The 12,553-nt window shown below is 33.0% G+C and overlaps 2 protein-coding genes across 2 annotated transcripts; one reads left to right on the forward strand and one right to left on the reverse strand.

The window, feature by feature from the left end:
* Nucleotides 1-1,007: 1,007 nt before the first annotated feature.
* LOAG_08202 (hypothetical protein) lies at nucleotides 1,008-5,901 on the forward strand (the record flags this gene model as incomplete). The annotated part of the gene is made up of 6 exons (XM_003143738.1): nucleotides 1,008-1,124; nucleotides 1,951-2,038; nucleotides 2,995-3,097; nucleotides 4,736-4,844; nucleotides 5,438-5,556; nucleotides 5,805-5,901. The coding sequence occupies 6 exons, from the start codon at nucleotides 1,008-1,010 to the stop codon at nucleotides 5,899-5,901; spliced, it is 633 nt and encodes a 210-aa protein (XP_003143786.1).
* A 1,529-nt stretch (nucleotides 5,902-7,430) lies between these two features.
* Nucleotides 7,431-12,268, reverse strand: LOAG_08204 (hypothetical protein; the record flags this gene model as incomplete). Its single annotated transcript, XM_020447642.1, has 9 exons — nucleotides 7,431-7,673; nucleotides 7,884-7,977; nucleotides 8,337-8,500; nucleotides 8,834-8,908; nucleotides 9,353-9,427; nucleotides 9,865-10,024; nucleotides 10,517-10,694; nucleotides 11,033-11,103; nucleotides 12,087-12,268. 9 exons carry the CDS (start codon nucleotides 12,266-12,268, stop codon nucleotides 7,518-7,520), a joined length of 1,155 nt encoding a protein of 384 aa, XP_020302149.1. The 3' UTR covers nucleotides 7,431-7,517.
* Between the last annotated feature and the right edge of the window lie 285 nt (nucleotides 12,269-12,553).

Genomic DNA, 12,553 nt, shown 5'->3' on the forward strand with positions numbered 1-12,553 from the left:
CACACACACACACACACACACACACACACACACACACACACACACACACACACACACACACACACACACACACACACACACACACACACACACACACACACACACACACACACACACACACACACACACACACACACACACACAGCACAAAAGATGACTAGAAAGGCGCAGTATATACCACCCAGCTCCACTTCCCCTCTTCGTTTCGATCGAACATACATTTCGGAATAGTTGATGCCAACCCCGGGAGCTGTGCTACGAGTGACCGAAATGAAATGCCTCATGCGGAATTGTCCTACGGCTTATCGGAACTATTACTTGTAGCTATGATTGAACCATTTGCCAGGTAGATAATTGGATTTTCTGCTGGTTGATTTGTCATACTTGTAGCAGAAGTTCTTCACAGGGACATACTGTTGATACAGTGACAATAAAGTTTAATTCTAATTTCAATTTCAATTGTATTATCCGTGAAGAGAAGTAATTTCAGTTTTGATTGATCTTATACTACCATAATCTAGGCTATGATCTCCTGGCTTTCGTGTTGATGCTATTTTCTTTCGAACTTTCAGAAACCAATCAAAGTGATCCATTTGATTCATCTGCTGAGTTAGATCCATTTGATTTGTCTTTCTCACTTGAAGAACATTACATCCATCACTGCTCGATGTTGCTGGGAGGGGAATTTATTTCTTTTAAATATGTTGAATGAGACTTTTGTTTAAAAATATTTTCCACTTTATTTCAAATTCCTTCCACACAGATTTTCTGCATATTTAAAAAATGAAACAACTGTACATTTTCAGTTCATTGTCATTTTCATGTCACTTCATTGACCTTTTCTACACCTTATTGATCATCTATGTTGTCTTAGCGAAAAGTTTTGCCGGCCACGCATTATAAACACTATCTTTTTTAATATGATGCTACTTTTAAGTGTAATATTTGCGCCAGTTTAAAGGTGTTTTAAAACTTCGTAACCTAATAACGACGACCTTTAATGTTCGATGTCCTCCGGAGGCGGTGGACGTTGGAAGAAGCAACAGTCACCTCCGATTCTTCGACTTGTCGTTGTCGGCGGTGGCGGCGTTGGCAAATCCGCTTTAACAATTCAATTTGTACAGGTGTGTAATTGTTACTGTATGAATATAAATTAGAAATTACCACCGAAAGGTACAGAAAGCTTCTTTTAAATATTCATGCCAGGAAGTTGGGATTGCTGTACTGATTTGTCAAAATCTCTTGTCAATTTCAACTACTACAATTCATCATTCCAATTAACTGTTTGTTTCGAAATTGAACAAAATTTATCTTTTCTCAGTTCTATCCTTACTTAACAAAGACAATACCCCTGTACAGTACTTATCATAAACTGCTTTGTTAACAGCTTATCAATTTGAAAACAGTACATTTTTCTTCTTCCAATTATCCTTATGAATATTAGTCATTTGAGAGTTCATTTCTATATAAAATGAATAATAACAGAGAATTGTTAAGGTATTATGGAATGGTTTTGCATTGTAAAGTAATTGTTTGTTTTTTCTTTTCCTTTTCCTTTCCCAAAGTCTTTTATTATCTTCTTATCATATCTTCCACTATTTCTCTTCAATTTTTTTCATTTCATTTCATATTCCGACCTATATCCTTACATCACTCTAGCTACTATGATTCATCACTGATTAGCAATGAGATTTGATTAATTAAGGAAATTAGGAAGGATATTTGGTTCATTTATCATAACTTTCTATTATTAAAAATGCATTGGGGAAAAACCAATGGAATTGGAGGTGGAGGATGAAAGAAGAAATTCCATTCATCTCTTTGCGAGCCCTTATCACTATTATCTCTTTTGTACTAATAAATTGGGTTGGCTATTTAAAAGCCTCATGATATCACTAATCATCTTTATTAATTATTCCTTATGTAGCCTTATGTATCAGTGAATTTTAGAGACATTTCGTAATAGATTACGATCCAACAATTGAGGATTCTTATACGAAACAGTGCTTTGTCGACGATGATGTCTGCAAGTTGGAAGGTCATTTTTCAGTTTGTTTTCAAATTTTAGAAATATTTTAATCAGGCATGAAACAAATTATTGAAGTGGATTTTCCCGTTTTCTCTCTCCCTCCTTTTTATGGGTGTTTTTCCTGTTTTTTTTTTCATCTACTGTTCCTCTATTGCAGAATTACTTTTTGAAGGGGAAAAAACAATTATTGATTTGTCGTAAAAAGTTTAAAATTTTATGAAAACATGTCCCTATTTGGGAAAGATTTCAATTAAAGTAGAACTTCTCCCTCAGAAAATCCCTCCAATTCTTATGATATGTTACTTTCTCATTCTCAAATTCATCTTTTGCACTAATACTCTTAGCTTTTCTCACCTTTACGAATAGCATAAGTTGCAAGGAAACGAATACTATCATTAAATTCTTCGCGCTTTTGTCATAGCAGTAATGCTGTAGCCTTTGAAATCAGTTAGAGATTTATAATTAAAAGAAATTATTTTAAGATTTGATAGCTAATTTTTTTTGAAGGTTTAATAATTAACCCATTTGTTGTTTTTTTTTGCAAAATTGTGCAAACAGTTGGAGAACTTCCTTTTTCAGTATCTACCAAAGCAATCTTTTAATAATAAAAACTGACGTGATATGAGATATTTTCCTTTGCATACCTCAGTTGTGACATATTTTCTCGTGCACTAGAAAATATTGTTTCAGGTAATACACCTTAAAAAATCACTAGCAAAAAAAAAAAAAAATGAAATCAATATAATATATGTTACCAGGCGAAGGTAGCAATTCCAATCGTTGCTTTCTGGAATCAATCAGAACAATCCCTGAACTAGAAAAAATTAGCTCATTAAGATTAAAAACTGTTATTGAGACGAGACACAAACTCAGTATATTCTAAATGTTAGTTAACTCATTGTTAGTTTTTAAATTCCAATTTAAATCCAAAACTCAAAGGGTAAATTCATCAGTTAACATTGCAGTACTGGATACGGCCGGACAGGAAGAATTCAGCACTATGCGTGAACAATATTTACGTTCGGGTAATGGGTTCCTGCTGGTTTTTTCCGTAATTGATCGAAACAGGTTGCTACTTCTATTCTTTTCAGTAATTCAAGAATGGAGTGCTAAAAGTTATCCGGAAATGGCGATGAACGTAGCAGATCCAAAAAGCTTATTTTAGCAATTGATAGCACAACAGTAATTAGTTTAGCACATGTTTAATCACGATGTCATTGATGACAGTAGTGCAATTAATGAGAACAATAATGGTAAAGGTGACAACGATGATGTTACTATGAATGATGCTTGCACGGGTTATTTACACTTTCAAATGTTTACTTGTCCTTATCCTGTTTCCCGCGTATCAATAGCCAATTGAACAGTGATTTGCATTTTTCTTATCAGAGTAATTGCTCGCGGACATTCGTGCATTGGAATTGAATATAGATAGCATTTCGACTAATCATTCAAATTCATTTCGTCTTATCAGTTCATTAGATTTTAATAATTGATTACAGAGAGCCCAAAGAATTTTATAATCAGCTCTTTTTTGCGGCAATTTTGTGAATGTCAGAAATAGACAAATAGTACGCTTAACAAAGTAAACGAACAGCCAAACATATTGATAAATTACAGAACTAGAATAGAAATATTCCTATTAGAGTTTTGAAAAGAGAATTGAGGTAAAAAGCGGGACAAATCATTTTGGCTGATACATTTCTCGGGAAATTATTGAAATGTTTGCATTTGATATGATTCGTAATGACGGAAGAAACCATTTGTTGGCGAGAAAATATCCCAAGAAATTTTTTTTTTGAAAAAATTCAAAGACTTTTCATAATATAAATAATTGTGACAATGAAGCATTTGACAGTAATAAAAATAAATGACAATAGCTGCAATTGAATGATCGGGAAGAATGAATGAATTTCAGATATTACCTAGTCGAAACTCTTCTACATCTCTCTCTTTCCCCTCATCTTTTAAACTTCTAAAACCTATATTTAAAATATTTGATGCTTCATGCTAATAATATGATAATCCTTAGTATAGTGATAACGATAACGATAAAAAAATAGGATCGTAAAGGGCAAATGAAAGCATTTCTTTAAAACGCACATTTTTCTTAGCTCATCAATTCATTGCTCTTCCGTTTCTCGTTAGTGCTCTATTTCACAGTCATTAATTACCTTGCATTTGAAAGACTGAAGTATTATTTTCTTTGTAATAATGGTACTTAGCAGAAGGAGAAAGGAAAGAAGGATGGATTCTTACACAAGCCACTTGGAGAAATGTGTAAAAATCTTCCAAAAGTACATATTTCAAATCCATTGAAACTCTTTTTTTTTAGTTTCATTATTGTCTTTTAACCTTTTTATTTGTTAATTTTTGTTCTTTTCCTTTTTAATAGTTTCATTTATCAACTACATAAATTTAGTTTTACTTTTAAAAATAGGAAAACGTTGCATAATATCCGTTTTCATTAATGATAATCAATAATAAATAATGTAAGCAAATTAACTCACAGACTACGGCATGATCGGTTTACTTTGTCAAAATCAGGTGATTGCAGTTGCTTCAAATCAAAATTAAATGGCGGGTTACAAATACTGGAGAAAGATGACAAAATAATTGTGCTGTAGTTACTATCTTTATTTTCCATTTTTTATCAGTATTTTTCAAAAAATGGGAATTCTTGACTTTAATTGATTTTTTTTACAGTTTTGAAGAAGCTATCCGATTACATAAACTGATACTTCGGGTGAAGGATCGGGATGAATTCCCGATAATACTTGTTGGCAATAAAGCTGATCTCGACAGTGATAGGCTTGTAAGCCTGCCTTTCTTTTTTATCTTTCTACTCAATAATTTAAACTAATCAATTGTGTAACCACTATTGATTTTAATAGTTAAATGTCTTACTCATTTGATTAGTGATAGTTTATCAAATGCTTAATATTGGTGTGAATGGAAGATGATGGAATGTTCATGATTAACAAATCCGTATATTTGTCCCATTTCAATGTCGTAGAACTAAACCATTAGAATGGAAGAGGGAAGGATAAGGATTCCCCGAAGTGCTACTTAATCAATTGCATGAGATTTCATGTTATAGAGAACAATGACTGATAAAATTCGAGTGTTGAGAATTGTGGCTGATAATTTAGGTCGGCGGTTTACGATGGCAGCATCTTTATCTTTCTTCTTCACATTCCTCTTAATAACTGATACGCTATCAATTCATGATAGAGTAAGGCAGCAATATGAAAGGAGAACAACAGATTACCATTAATAATTCTTCATGATCTAATTATCACTGACGAAAAATGAGGGACAGTTAGATTACTGTTTTGAATTATAATCCTTTCATAGTTAGCTTCTTTTAATTTATAACCCTTTTTGATAATATGATAAGGGTTTAAGATTTCACGACAAGAAGCAGAAGAACTGGCGAGGAGATTACGAGTACCATATGTGGAATGTTCAGCGAAACATCGAATGAATGTCGATGAATCGTTTCATAATTTAGTGCGCTTGATACGGTTCCTTCCTTTGTCCATTTGTCCACATGCTTATCTTTCCAAAAATTATTTGATTAATTCCATATCACTAATTAGCATTGAAATATTCGTTCACTGATTTCGCTGATGAATATAGTATAACGAAAAATGTGAAATCTGACTATACTTAGGTAGTCACTAAAAAGCTTCTCAGCTTCTGTAATTAAGCAATCCTTGATGATTACGGCAGACCCATCACTTCTATTTTCATTCTCAGCTTTTTTTTACAGAAACTTCCAGCAACAGGAACGGCAATCATCGGATGGAGTTGACTTAATTTCATCAAAATCAAACTCAAAAAGAAAGCGTTACTGTCGCATGCAGTGACCTCATCATACTGTATTGTTTTTTTTTATATTTACTCCCTTCTCCTCAGGAAACTTCAATTCTCTCGGCAACTGTGATGTCATTTTCAGTATTTTTTTTATTTACCTTACTTTTGTTGTGCATGTAATTGATTAATTTTTTTTATTATTGTATTTTAGCATGTTATCATATATTTGTTCCTTTACAAGTTCCGGTTTTCATACAAATTTCTTCTTAAAAGTAATAGCTTCGTTAGAGAGGATAAAGCATCGAAACTATCAGTTCCCTCTGATAGAGCTTATCACAAATAGTCTGAATGATTTTATAGGAAAAAAGGTTTTAAGCTTTTATACTATAATGTCTAGTTCATTTCACTCTCCTATAATTTAGTGTCCCATGAAATTACATGCTATGATGGATTGGAATTTGGCATTCAATTTATAAATTTTAAAAAAATAGAATTGATGAAGCAAAACAAAAGTAATGATTCGATTCAACCATTCATTGATAGTTTTTAGTTGAAAAATTGAGTGAATATTTAACGATATTTACTATTGTCTTGTCGATTGCAATGATGTGAAGTTACCCTTTCTTTCATTATATAAAATTGAAGAGAACTTGATTAGTGTGTTTAAGGAAAAATATTTCAGGTGGGAGAATTTGAATATAATTAATTTTCGTACCAATTAAAAGTTACTGAATTTTGCTAGAATTATTTTCAGCTTTCGCAAGTTGGGAACGAAATGCAATATGGAGCTGATATAACCTGAAATATTTCTCCAGTAACTTGTAATTAATATTATTCAATTTAGGATTTGATAAGGCGATATTGTAAGAATGGAACTATAGTTTGTAAGCAAACAGATAAATGTTGTCTGTAAATTATTTTCAGTAATATTGAAATTCTAAGGATTAGCTGTTGGAAAATATGAATTGGAATGATCTAAAAAAATATTCAAAGAAATGGAAAATTCAAATTAGAAATACCAAAGCTGTATTATACACGAAGTGAAATTGGTATAAAGAAATGAGGTTTATTAATCAGATGTAAAGGCATTGTAGTTGCTGTATCACAAAACCTTGTTAATAAATTAATGTGCAAATAATAAACACATGAGTTAATTAAATGGTAAGATAAGAACCTGAATTTGGGAACCAATGTTGAAATAATCAAGTCAGTGACAATGTCGTCTATCAAAAAGGATAAATATTTGACAAAAGATAACACTCAGTTCTTATCCTTAACTTTTTATAGTAGAGATGTAAATCATAAATGAATGGCTTGATGATCGAGAATTACGAAGTGGAAAATGAATATATAAAGTAGATTTAATGATTGTTAGCGAACAAATAAGTGGATAAATTGATTCCAGAACTTCAGGAGTTTCCACCAATTAATCGTTCTCATAACTAATTAAACTCCGGAAAGAAATTCCCATTCACTAATAGTGTTTCATAATACTTGGAAGCCGGAAAAATCAATAAGTCAATTTTTAATTCTAAACTAAATATTTACTAATCAGAATTGACTTCAGAATTTTAACTAAAATGCAGTAATGGAAATAATTACAAAATTAAACCAAGAAAGGCGCTAAACTGAGGAGATTTATACAGAGCCATTCAATATGTATAAGAGATCATGCGAACATCTTAGCTGGAGTTCCACGTGCAACCTGAATAACGTGATCAGCAACATTACCTCGTAATGTCCAGGACAGAGAACGTAACGAAAGTCCACGTTCACAAATCGTTCGTGGTACATTAACTGGTACCACGGTTTTTCGTGTATTTACCTAGAACAATTCAAGATCGGAAAGAAAAAACAGCCGAAAGTGTAAATAAACGTTTTCGAACTACAGAAATTAGTAAACCTTTTCATCTCAACGATTTTTTGGTGATGACACTGTTTATATACAGGACAAACCATTCAAATTTCACGACCGCAAAAGCCAAACAATGAAATGTTGATAGAAATGGATGAAAAAGTTAAAAGTTCGAAGGACCTCAATCATATGTATGATGATTTTATCCATCATCGTTGAATGCCCTCTCTTCCAATTTCCTGGATCATTCCCAAACACAGGCACATATACAAATCTAAAAATCCTTCTCATCAATATTCAATCTTTGCTCAGAAGGCTAGCTAGAATTTTGTGGAATAAATCAAATTGATACTAGAAAACTTTGATATCGATCACTTCAGTATCTTTTTGCATGAAAAGGAAGAAAAGCCTTAGAACTTCCTGTCATTTAATAGGACTGATGATATTATAAACTGTACAGTGGATGTTTGTTACTAATATCCTTTGAATCACATCTTTTCGAAACCTCAATGAAGTAACTAAGATCAGAGACATTTGATCATTGAATATTCTTCATTGATTTGATACCGTTGGATGCCTAATCCAGGCGAATTATGTAATCGGTCATTATCTTCCTATGGAGTTAATCATTACTTATCAGTAGCTAATATGGCAGTGTACATGCCACAGTTCCCTCTTTTGTCCTTATCCAAATATGCTGGCAGATCGATTAACATCACTTCATCGCGGAATTTTTTAAACAATTCAGCGTCCAAATAAGCCCTCATATCCTTATCCAACGTTGGTATCACCAATATCTAAAATAATTTATCAAAAAATATACATATCGAAATGTTAAATGAGAAAAATTCCGATGGTGTCTGTTTTTAACATTTAATAATAAATGTATATTAATAATGATATGTCCATGCATAAAATCATAATTAGGAAGAGCGTAACTTGACAATACTTCATTTCTCTAATTGACATCAGAAATTTAAATCTCAATAACATTGCAAACAGCGCATGATTCAACAATCCCATTCAGCCTAATTTTGAATCACTCGACAATTTTTGACTGATTCTCAGTTTCGACATTACATTTTACTTTAGAATATAAAATTGAACTTGAGTCCCTAAGAACTTCTGACCTGATCATCAATGAAAGACATGACATCATCCAGCCGTAATTGTGTCGTATTCATTGGATTATCCACAATAATCACCTGTACTGACAATGTTTGGTCATATGCAAGCGGTAATGATTAGGAAGGAATGTTGAAGTGAAGAAAATGCTTTCTATCCCTTATTTATCACAGAATGCATACGAGGAATGATACAAATATCATATCAATTGTCAGTATTAGAAAGAGAGAATTAAAAAAAAAGTGAAAGAAGAAACGATTCATTTCCTGCACTTCGCCTATTTAATAAAGCTCATGAAAATTAGGAGACGAAAATATTTGCAAGGTGACTTTTGGTACTTGCGTTTCAATAGGTGAAGAAATAAATGGCTGAAATTATATACAATAAATATATATCCTGAAATCAATCAATGCCGTAAAATATACATGGCGATACAATGCCAAATAGCAATTCCAAATTTAACGATTCCAAGAAAAAGTAAAGTTTCAAGAATTTTGTGAGAAATTTAATTAAAAGACAAATACCTTCCTGAAAGCGTTAAAAAGCTTGATCATCATAGCCCATTCCGGTACTTTCCCTTGATTTTCGTCCAGTGCCCTCTGCAAGTGACAAAATATTTCCGTATTGGACGAACAGATTTCCAGTTCCGTTCTTAGGTAGATTATTTTTTATAAGCATCAAAAGCTTCATGTATAAGCATACTTGTGTTCAGTGATTCTCACGCATGTTCAGTGACATTTACAATGTTTGATTACAGTAGGGAGAGATCAAAGAGATCATATCAACAAAGTATTTGAAGTATTTGGAAGAGTTATCTAAAATCTCCAAGGAATAATAAATTCATTCGCTGGTCATTTTTAGTCCCCCACAACTCCCGCAACTCTTCAACATTGGAGTGGGACCATGAATTCTGGATTAAACTTTAAATGAAGAAATCGGACAATTTTTTTTTTTAATAAATGTTCGTCACCGAAATCAGTGAAGCGAATTGCAAACGTTTCATCATAAAGTAGCTTTTTTGAAGTTCATTACAGACCTTATCAATGATAGCTCTGTTGATACCGTTATCGACGACATGCTGTCCGGAAAGTATCAATTCTAATTCTTTCTTATCAATGCGTATTTTATAATCCTCAATAAATCGCTTAATACTTTCGTCGATTTGTCTTGCGGCGATCGTCGCGAAATCAGGAGGCCTCGAATTGACTTCATTTTACAAATAATTCCCATCATTTTGTTTCATAGAATAAGCCATAAATGTTCTTAAATCTTTTTGCCTGTTTGACGCATTTCTCAATTCAAGAATCATAAATTTTTCCGATTCAGAGAGAAAAGCAATCATTTTAGTACCATTCTTTGCATCAAATCCATCAAGTCTGCTTGATCGTTAAACACAATGTCCATAACATTCGTAAATTCAACCAAGGAAAAAAGAAAATTACGATATTAAAATGGCCGGACATAATACAGTCAACTTGCTACAGAGTTAAATCTTCGGACCAGTTGGCCTTTGTTAGCAAACATGCAGAAATGTTTTCTAACTTGGAATTTCCAAGCATATTTTCCTCCCTATATCAACATTATTTACTTGTTCTTTTCCCTCATCTTAATGGGATGGTGCAATTAAATTTTCCGGAAATGCTTCAGAAGATAGATAGTATCAAAAACAAAAGAAAAAAGAAATTCACCTATACGAAAATTTCACAAGCTGTCGAACACCAAATGGTGCAAAATCTCTGATATTAATATCATAGACGGATGCCTGAATCAAGGCATCTAATGGTAAACGTGATTTTACGGACGGACTTCTGCCATCCAAATATGGCAACGTATGTTTGTCAGCAAGTATTACCACATTATCGTGTTCTGCAAGAAAATCGAAACTCAAATTGAAATTTACCTACAACTAAAAAAATTTAAATGCGCTTAAAATTTCACAACTCTGAACCGAATTTGATATCTCGATTAAAATTTGTCGGAAACTCAGAAAATCAAATATCTTATCATTTCAAACTTCAAGCTTTAAGCCAGAATCCAAAAAATCCTAAAAGAATTAAAGATACCGAAAATACGATTCTTTTGATCCCTAATTCTGAATTCTTCCAGTGGAAAAAATAAATATACCATCTTCACCGGTTAGTATGATAAATTGCTCAACTATCATTTCTAAATAGCAATTTCATCTAAGTTCATTAAATAGATACCATGTATTGTTTTTGCAAATTCGATCTGAAACGTAATAATTGTCTCAAATAAATCGTGATAATTGTCATCCCTGAAAAGAGGCCTTTTTACTTCTTGTAGTTTTAAAAATTGTAAATTAAAAGCAGTAGATTTCATAAAAGAAAAAGAAAATCGAACAGTTATGCTTTTTAGCATTCTGAGAGGCGATGGAGTCGGATAATTTGAGCGTTTAAATGGAACGCAAAAGTTATGATTGATTAACAAAAAAGGTTCTGCAAAAAATTTTTCCATAAGATTTCAGATTTATAAACCGGATGGGGCTTCCAGACCGATTAACCGAATGAGACTTCCAGACTTATAGACCGAATAGAACTTCCAGATTGCGTTTCTTGAATATATACAGTTTCCCAATTCTTCTTAAGGTTAGTCAGGAGTTTTGGAAAAGGTCTTTTTTTTTTGAGACGATCTCTGGTCCTTTGCCAGTTGTTTTGAAAAAGAATCAACAATACAATTGGTATCACTGAAACTGGTTTCAGCAGTATGCCGATAAATGATCGATCTCACATCCGCCAATTTCTCACGGTCAACTGTCCAGAAATGGAACTGTTTGAGTGGAAAGATCATATCTTGGCATGATAATTAACTACTGGTGAAGTTGGAAAGCTTGAATGAATTGGCTTTCTGGTCAGTGGTCCGCAATAAGAATGAGAGCTGTCCAGTGTTTACAATAGAGTAACATATGTCCTGGGTTAGGAGAAAGAGAACTATTAGGTAGCGATAACACCCATGAAAGTTTTTCGAAGGGATTTGACAACCAATTTGATAATAATTGATAAAACAATTAATAATGAAATTGCAGAAACTTCAGATTTTCGAGGATACTAACTTAGAAATTATATTCCATAAGAATCAATGAAAGGAAACGCATAAGGGATGATAAGCAATACATAAGGCGATGATAAGCAGCACTGATAACGTGCAGTAAATAACGAACTGTTTGTGCTTGTCATCTTAATTAAATCAAGATAGACCACTGAGCTTCAGTCAAGTTAGACTAGGCCAGAGAATACTTACTCATACCAGGGTAAAACCATGACAACAAACCATATGGATGGTGCCGACAGTATAATAAGCGCTCGATCAGGTTTGTGCACATTGAAAAATTCTGCCTTTATACGCCGAGTAATCAGTAGAAGTAAAGCACTGATAATGTATGCCGTGCAGTGGTACCACGGATGGTGGCTAGTATAAAACATCGCCAGATAAGAGGAAAGTAGTGGATGCGGTGCCGTTTGTCAGTAACTGGATCGTTATCAGCACATTTTTATATCCCAGCTATGCGGTAATGAATCCTTCTTCCATATTCCTGCCGTATTGCTATTGCTGCTGCGTTTTGTTGTCAACGAGAGAAGTGGGCGGATAATGGATAGATGGCAAGGCGGAAGGTTCGAAATTCGGAAAAGTAGAGTTCACGCATAAATTCGTCGTCCATCGTCATTGTCGCTCTTGTTTCGTTGATTTTCGTGGATAATTAGGTTGTA

This window comes from Loa loa (genome assembly GCF_000183805.2).
Source record: "Loa loa unplaced genomic scaffold supercont3.80, whole genome shotgun sequence".
In the NCBI taxonomy this organism is placed as follows: Eukaryota; Metazoa; Nematoda; class Chromadorea; order Rhabditida; family Onchocercidae; genus Loa; species Loa loa.